The sequence below is a fragment of the Hippocampus comes genome, unplaced genomic scaffold (assembly GCF_001891065.2).
Source record: "Hippocampus comes isolate QL1 unplaced genomic scaffold, H_comes_QL1_v1.1 scaffold226, whole genome shotgun sequence".
Classification (NCBI taxonomy): domain Eukaryota; kingdom Metazoa; phylum Chordata; class Actinopteri; order Syngnathiformes; family Syngnathidae; genus Hippocampus; species Hippocampus comes.
Window position 1 is genome coordinate 505395 of NW_017805477.1, and position 7937 is coordinate 513331.

General features: G+C 48.4%; 1 protein-coding gene across 1 annotated transcript; it reads left to right on the forward strand.

Annotated features, from left to right (window-relative positions):
- The first annotated feature begins 226 nt into the window (after positions 1-226).
- bloc1s5 (biogenesis of lysosomal organelles complex-1, subunit 5, muted) lies at positions 227-3354 on the forward strand. The gene is made up of 5 exons (XM_019875561.1): positions 227-532; positions 621-703; positions 924-1053; positions 1197-1255; positions 2668-3354. The coding sequence occupies exons 1-5, from the start codon at positions 514-516 to the stop codon at positions 2842-2844; spliced, it is 468 nt and encodes a 155-aa protein (XP_019731120.1). The 5' UTR covers positions 227-513; the 3' UTR covers positions 2845-3354.
- The last annotated feature ends 4583 nt before the right edge of the window (positions 3355-7937 follow it).

Below are 7937 nucleotides of genomic sequence, written 5' to 3' on the forward strand. Positions count from 1 at the left end.
TGCTGGGCCACAGAAAGCCCGCCTTCACTTTTCCCCCTGACGACAATAACAGTTAGAAATGAGTAAATGCGTCTTTTCCAAAGTATCGTAGCTTTACTCAGACTTTCTGTAACTAATAGTTACTCCGAAACATATCACCATCAGTTCGTAAAACGACAATAAACGAAGTCCAACTAAATGGCGCACCCCTAACCCAGTGATTTGGTACAATCCACTACGCTGAACCCGGAAACGGTAGTCTGTGTTTGGCTCCCTGAAGTCTGCTGATTTCGATTCACGTGACTGCTATTAGCCAGGAACCATCCAAGATTAAATATACGATGCTTAATTTGTTATATGCTACGCAATAAGGCATACGCATAGCCACAGATGAGGTTTGTTTTGCAATTAACCTCCCGTTTGCTCGTAGCTTGGAGCTAAGCATTAATTTGGTCTGTGTCCGAGGCAATTTCAAGCTAGCAAGTCCAGGTCGCTACCTCAAACAGGAATTAAAATGAGACTTTAGGAGTAAAAATGGACAAAATTATTAAAGGTAAGTGCAACTGGACCTCCCAGCTATGATTACCCGCGTCGAATCTTGATTCGTAATGTATGCGTGTTTTCTTTGTTGCTCCTGCAAGATGTTGGTGATATCCAGTCTCGGCTCCTCGACCACAGGCCTATTATCAATGCGGAGATCCGTTACTTTGTGAGAGAATTCGAGGTATAAAAGATAAAACATACACACAATGATATGCTTGATTTGGTTTGACATATAATGGCAAGTGCCTTAACACATTTACCTGTAGGTGAGCACGCCATATATTTGAATGGCCTTAACCTTTCACGAAGCACTTGCTTTGTACGCTATTGCACAAACGTCCGTCCGTCTGTGTGTATGTGCGTGTGTGAGAGAGATTTTCAACACATTTCCTCTTTCCCAGGAGAAAAGGGCTCACAGAGAGAGCCGACTACTGGAGAGCCTGAGTAAAGTGGTGCAAGAAGCAAATGAGGAAGTGCTTCCTTCAGATTTGGAGGGTGTCAAGCGGCAGCTCTCCAATGTCATTGCTCGATGTAAGTATTCGCTCCCCAAATTCCCGTGGTGACACGCATATTAAAACAACATCTAGTCTGAAGAAAGCAGTTTCAGTTGCATTCAATCTGAATTGCAACTCTCAGGTCAAATCCGATCACCCACTTTTGCTTCTCTGTCACAGTGAAGGCTGCTAATCACATGGCAGAAAGAGTCCAGCAGAGGGAGCTAGAAACACAGCAGGTAAATGAATATGGCAACTGGATGTCCACAGACAGAAATTCCCCCTTCGTCCCATATTCTCCCATTCCAGCACAAACTTTTTTGTTTTTTTTTGATGAGTTCCGACACTTTTCGTCTAAAACGAAGCCACTAAAAGATGCATACGAAATTAAAGCGGAAAAAAGAAAGGGGGCTGCCGACTTTAATGCTGAAGTCCAACTTTTTGGTACCACAGAGTGGTTTCACCAAGAGATTTGGAAAGCCTGGCATAGGAACAAATACATTTAAAAAAACGAACAATCAAGCAATCAAAAGTATGGTGATTAGCGGGCGCACTGTTTTCGTTGTTTACAACGAGCCCATCTAAAAATCTCCCAAGACCTGCTCTTTTAATGCCGGCCAGTGACGCGATTGAAGCGGAATCGCTTCTCGCAGTTTATGGTGACCATGTCACCACCCCCACCTCCCTCAAAAAAAATGTCCACAAGCTCCAACGTTCTCCACCATATGTTTAAATAACGACCACGGTGCTGTACACGCTGCACACTGCATAAGACTGCAGGGGGGGAAAAAGGAGAAAAAACTTTAAACGTGGGTATGACCTTCCCGAGGAGCTTGATTTACTCGCCTCTAAGAGTGTGTGAATGGAAAGGTGCTTCAAGCCAGATTGGAGAGGGGTGCCCATATTTTCGGGTTGCTCCACCCAGAGTGCTGATTTTGGCAGGAAAGCACACCATGACGAATTTGCAGTCAGCGGTCAAGGCAAATCCGCCAATACTTGATGTCAAACGCTATGCCATTAAATGAAACATGGTCCAATTCATATTTCACCCCAAATGGCAGTTGCAATGCGATGACTTTTTGTCAAACAAAATTGAGTCCAAACGTCATCCTGCGTCATGGCACCGAAATTTTGTGACAAGTCGGCTCCCTGAGCACGAACGGAATGAGCCCCTGCGAGTGCTTTGCTTTTTCTTTGCCCTTTTTTTCTCCTTTGTTTGTTTGACATGCCATTAACGGAATCGCCGTGAACTGACATTTACTGTGACGTAGGAAAGGCTCTGCTCACCGCCTGACGCAGTTGTGAACCAGAGAAGGTTGCACAACTTGGGTCATCCGGACACGTTTTGGCTTCAGGTTGTCCAACAGAACAACGCGGCGTGCAAAGTTTATCGCGCCGGTAACTCAATCATTTGAAGTTTCGTCATTAAATTGTCAATGGTAAACAAAAACATTCTGCCAAATATCAAATTCGGGATCAACCTCCATTTTTTATTTTTATTTTTTTCAATGTTAAATCCACTTGCACTTCAGCCAACATCATACAACCGACCACAACTGCATCTGAACATTCCTCTCATCGGTGATGTTTATTTTGATGTCGTTGGACCATTTCTGTTTTTACACTCGTGCCCGTGTTGATGTCCTTTCAGGGCGGCCAGCTGCAGGAAAATATGGAGCGTCTGAAAGACGAGTGGGCAGACTTCCTGAAGGAGCAGCAGCGACTGAAGGAAGAGGTGGGCGAAGAGCACGCCAAGGCTGTCGGACAAATCAGCACTCGCTACAGTGAGAAGAAGAAGGACCTGGATAAGTTGCTGTCTGATGTTTAAGTCATTGTGTGCCTGTCTGCGCCGTGCGAGCGTGCGTGCGCTTAGGAAAGCTAAGGTGAGAGAATTCAAAATAGGAAAGAAAATTGTCCTGTAACTGAGCATCCCAAATGACTGTGCGGAATAAGCCCAAGGAAAAAGTTTGCATTACGTCACTTTCAAACGCGAGGAGAAGAAAAAGGAGAAACCCCCCCCAAATTCTGCGGGGCGCCGATGCATCGTTTTTCTCAGGGAAGCCACGTTTCACCGGATTGAGCCGGGTGCGTTTCAAGCACAGCTCAAGCGTTCAAGATGTGAGTGCAAACGGGACTTTGGTTTCCAGAATGTAATCACCGGCTCACCCGTGTTTGGAACATTTGACGTCTTCAAGTCAACTCACCGTTGATGATGAACGTTGCTTGAATGATCGGCCACGGCCGCTTATCGTCTTGCTTGGCCACGTCAACTCCGATGCCACGAGTCCGCCGTTTGTACCGCTGCTTTCGCTGAATAACACCGTCGTGTGACACACGATGTTCGTCTGGTTGTCATTTCCTTCTTGGTTTAACGTTACCACATGCACATGAAAAGGATTGTGTGTGCGGGCGTGCGGGCTTTTCGGTCATTGTCCGGGGCAGGCCTGCCACTTTGGGACGCTTCATGACATGAAATAACCACATCAAAGAAATGAAACAGGAACTCAACAAAGTTCCTCCACCTCAATCAGGCACCTCTTTCATGTCTGTTTTTTGCACGATTTTGTCGATCTGTCTTGCTGTTGATGGAACTGTAATCCACCAGTCTCGCCACTAGAGAGCGCAATGACACTTGTGTTCACATTCATTGCAACGCTTGAGCGATTCCGCCTGATGTTTGTTGGCATACGCGGTGGTTATCTGGAGACATCGATTGTCACGCTTTCTGTCCTATACTTGACTTTAGGCGGCCCTGGCCGGTGGCGATGTAAGATGGCCGCCGCCGGCTTCACTTTTCCTGATAGCGAGTAAGCGGCGTCGGCAATTTATTCATGTGTAAGTCCGTGGAGCTTACGTGGAGTTTTGAAACAGTTTTATATTGGTCTCGGGTTTTTTTTAGGTCACAGAAATATCCCTTTTGACCAGTAGTGTGTCGACTTTTTACACCGACAGTATTTAGTTTGGCAAGTGGTCCGCTGTAGGTTTTTGTCACAGGAGCTAGACGAAAGATTTTGTTGGGGGGGACTGAGGTATCACTCGGGTGCTTTTTTCCCCCCCATTTGGTTCCCAACGACTGCTTGGATGTGCCCGACATCAGAGAGGGCACATCCATGTTGACGGAAAAGGGCCAACACCAGTTTGCCTTGTCCATTATTTCACGTGCGCGCCTTCTCGCCTTAGCGGCACGGCACGGCACGGCCATCCAACACGGAGACAGCTCGTCATCAGCTAATATGAAGTGACAAGACGGGAAACATGGTCAGCCTCTGCCAGCGAGGTGCCGTTTCATCTGCCCTTGTTTATTTTTGGGTTTGGCTGGAAAGAAAGAAAGAAAAACAGAGCCCGTGAAAGGTCACATCCAAAATTCAGAGAGCAGGGCGGGGCCTCTTCTCAAGCCTGACGTGAGAATGTTCATCACTCGGGACTGTTTGGATGAATTTGGACTCGGCGGGATGTTGTCAGATTGAGAAATGAATTCAAGCAAATTTGTTCTTGGCCTCTCCTTACTGGCCTCGCCACCGATCAACTGAATGATCTCACGACCTAAGGACATAGCCGCATAACCCGAACTTTCTTTACCGAGCGTGGACCCGTTCTGAGGCGAACGTTTCCTCTTAATCCACTCGATGGGCGCGGACCATGGCTCGGAGCTCAGTTTCGTCTTCTAATAGCCTCGGCCATCTGCATGTCGAGCAAGAATTTAAATGGGCTTTTTTTTTCTCTCTCTCCCCGATCCCATTCATTGCCATTAAATGTCAACTATTTGAACTGCCGCTGACGAGTGTGTAAGAGCGGTTCCACTGAGCCCAGGGGTCGGCGAGCCGCAGGAGGCTCTTTCATCCTTATGTTGCGGCAAATAAAATTGGCCCCTCCAGTACCAAAGTTTCAAGCAAGCCGCCGCATTTCCAGTACTCGCGTTTCCCTGCGTCCCGATCCCTTTTCACTCGGCCCGACAGATGAGAAAACGCAGGTCTCTGCGACACGAATTTCGGCGTGTTTTGCCGGAACAGTGGCACGTAAGGCATTCATTGGCTCGAGCTTTCCTGGCCGCCGAGGACAATTTCCCAGCCTTTTTTTCTTTTGTAATGCGCTACAAGATGGGGCCCCGTCACTCCATGACGGAGGCTCCGAAATGAAAATGCCAGTCAAGAAAAGCACAGCGCTTCCAAGTTAATAGCCCGGCATAAAAACACCCGGGGTTGGCCTTGATCCTTCCGAGGCGGGTGGTCACGCAGGCGCCGGGTGCTCTGAATTCCTGGGCTAACGTGAATGTTCACCCCGCGATCAACAAACGGCGGAACGGGAGCGCTCCCCAAGCTGCAGTAGAAAGAATGTAGAAATGGCCATTTTCCGAGGGAACTTACCCGGACGCTTTCAGATGAGCCTCAAATGCGCACCGGGCGGCATTTCAAAATGGAAACGGCCGCGCTCCCCGTTTCGCAAAGCATCGCGCTTGCCCATAACATTGATATCCTCTTTGTTTAATACGTCCACAAGGATGCTATTTTCATTTTTATTAGAGGGATTGGAGAAAAAAAGAGAAAAGAAAAGGTCTTGGACTAAATTGAGAGCGCTGAGGCTCTGTGAAGAAAACCTTCTTCATGCTGCGTAATTGTCTATGAGGGCACACTGTGTATTTCTTTGTTTGCAGGTTTATGCAAAAACAGGGCAAACGCTGAACTTTAAAAAAAAAGTATTTTTTTAAGTGTCTATTTATTTGGCAAAAATCGTACTCAAATTAATATCGCAGAGGTCGCGAGATGATATAAAAATCACGTTTGTATATGTTCACAAGACTCTTGTTGACCCTCCCGGGTGTATTTATATATTTTGAATAGTACGCGTCAGTCCGGCGTGGTGTTCCTTCCAGGTTGGCCGGGGCCAAGGCATACCGGATAAGAGTCTAGCATCAACAAACACCTTGCGTAGTTTATCACAAAGCAAACAAGACCGGAGTCGGAGGGGATGCCGTCGTCAGCCACCAGCAGAAAGAAAACTTGCAGCCGTCTACATTCCGCAAGCTTAGGAATGTCTGACTTCACTGCCAACCACACATTCGAACAATGGCATCAATTTTCCCTGTTTTCAATACCAACTAGGTACTCGGGGGGGGGGGGTGCTTGCCCAACGTTCATTCCAAAGAGAGGGAAAAGATCAAGGAAAAGGCTCCATCCCCTCCGAGCCTCCGCTTAGTTCTCGCGACCTCTCGTTGTGTCCGGTCGGCAGACCCGAGGCAAGATTGTAAAACCAAGAAGAGGATGTTCAAGAGAACTCTTCAAATGAGCCAGTGAAGGGATGCCGGAGCGGGAGTGATGCGCCGCCTCTTACGGGACGGCGGCAGCATTCGGGACCAACTGGAGACGACGCTCGATGGAGGATTGGCTGACTCCAAAGTCGAGTGCATTACAGGAGAATTGGAGCCGCGGAGAGCGTGGGTCCATTAGACATCGACCGAACTTCCTCCGAAATGGTGTGAGCCCAAATAGGAAAAAGCTGGGGCGAAGAGGAAAACAGTCGCCAGGTTCTTCATGAAATGTCCCTGATGGTCTTCGGTTCAAATGTAGAAAAGCGCGACAGTACAATTAGCATCCACTTGTAACGCCGTGGTCAAAATGACCTCATTTTTGAGGTCGTCCCGCCCCGCTGTACTGTTGGACCACACCCGAGAACAGCTTTCGTGACCATGACGACGGAGGGCTGAGCAAGAGTGCTGTCATGGGGGCAACGGGCTACTGCCCCAAATGGAATTGGATTTTCGCTCTCTCTTGGAATCAGCACTTCATCAGCAAGCCACAGATTTGTACTTGTCCCGACATCAGCAAAGACCAATAACCCCCCCCCCCCCCAACCCTCCCACGTTGACACCATTGAGGATAAGCATTGCGGGACACCAGCAGATGCATTTCATGAACGCGAACCCATTCACCCAAACACCGGGCCTGACAGGTTGTCCAAAACCAAAAGGCACGAGGAAAGAAATAAAGGCAGGGTACGAAAAGGGGGCAAGAAAGGTGAAACGGGGGACACAAGAGTATCAAAGTAAGCGAGCGGCAGGCCGAGTCTCGCCGGCACCTGCTGCGTCCCCAACAGCCAAGTTGAACGCGTTACACGGCTGAATGGCTTCTGTGGATGCACCTTGGGTCGCTCCGTGACAGCTTGCGCAGATGCCCTGAGGTGTGCGGGCTGCACTCACTCATCCCACCAATCAGATCTCAGCAACCTTGCCAAGTGCCCGGGGAGGAAAGGAGCTCTTGGATGTGCTACAAATCGCTCAAGGACGCCGTCGCCCCATTTGCATCATTGGAGAGGAATCACGTCGCGGCGAAAGACAAAAGGTGAGTCGAACCCAAAAGAGACAATATAGAACACATCGCAATGGCAGTTGAGAAAATGATGGTCACTCATTCTTGGCCCTCATTCAGTTTCATTGTTTTTATTGTTTTGTTTTGTTTTTTTCAGACCCCTTCAGGCCATGAGAGGACCCCCCCACCCGTGAGCGCTCCGGACGGGAGAGAGTCCCGACAAAATCGCCCGCTGCACGTCAACAACAGTAAGAACAAGACGCGCTTTCACATTTGAATCGCCGATAGCACCCGTAAAAAAAAAAGTCGCTCGGTTTGTCCTTTGTCGCTTTTGGGGAAACAAGTGGCTCGAGGGGCTCTGAAAACTCACTCGATGACGCAAGAAAGTCGCAGAGTTGGGAACACCGGATCTGAGACACATACGCTTTCCTACCTGTGATCCATGGGGTCATTTTATCGGTGACTTGACTTGCTTTGGAATGGTGAGACCCCCGTCGCAGATACGAACTTTCTTTGGTGAAACGTGCACACAATCGAGTTGGTGTTTACAAGAAGACGTTTGGATTGTCCACCTGTGTGCTCAAACCAATGCAGTCTTGGACAGGAACCGGTAACAAAA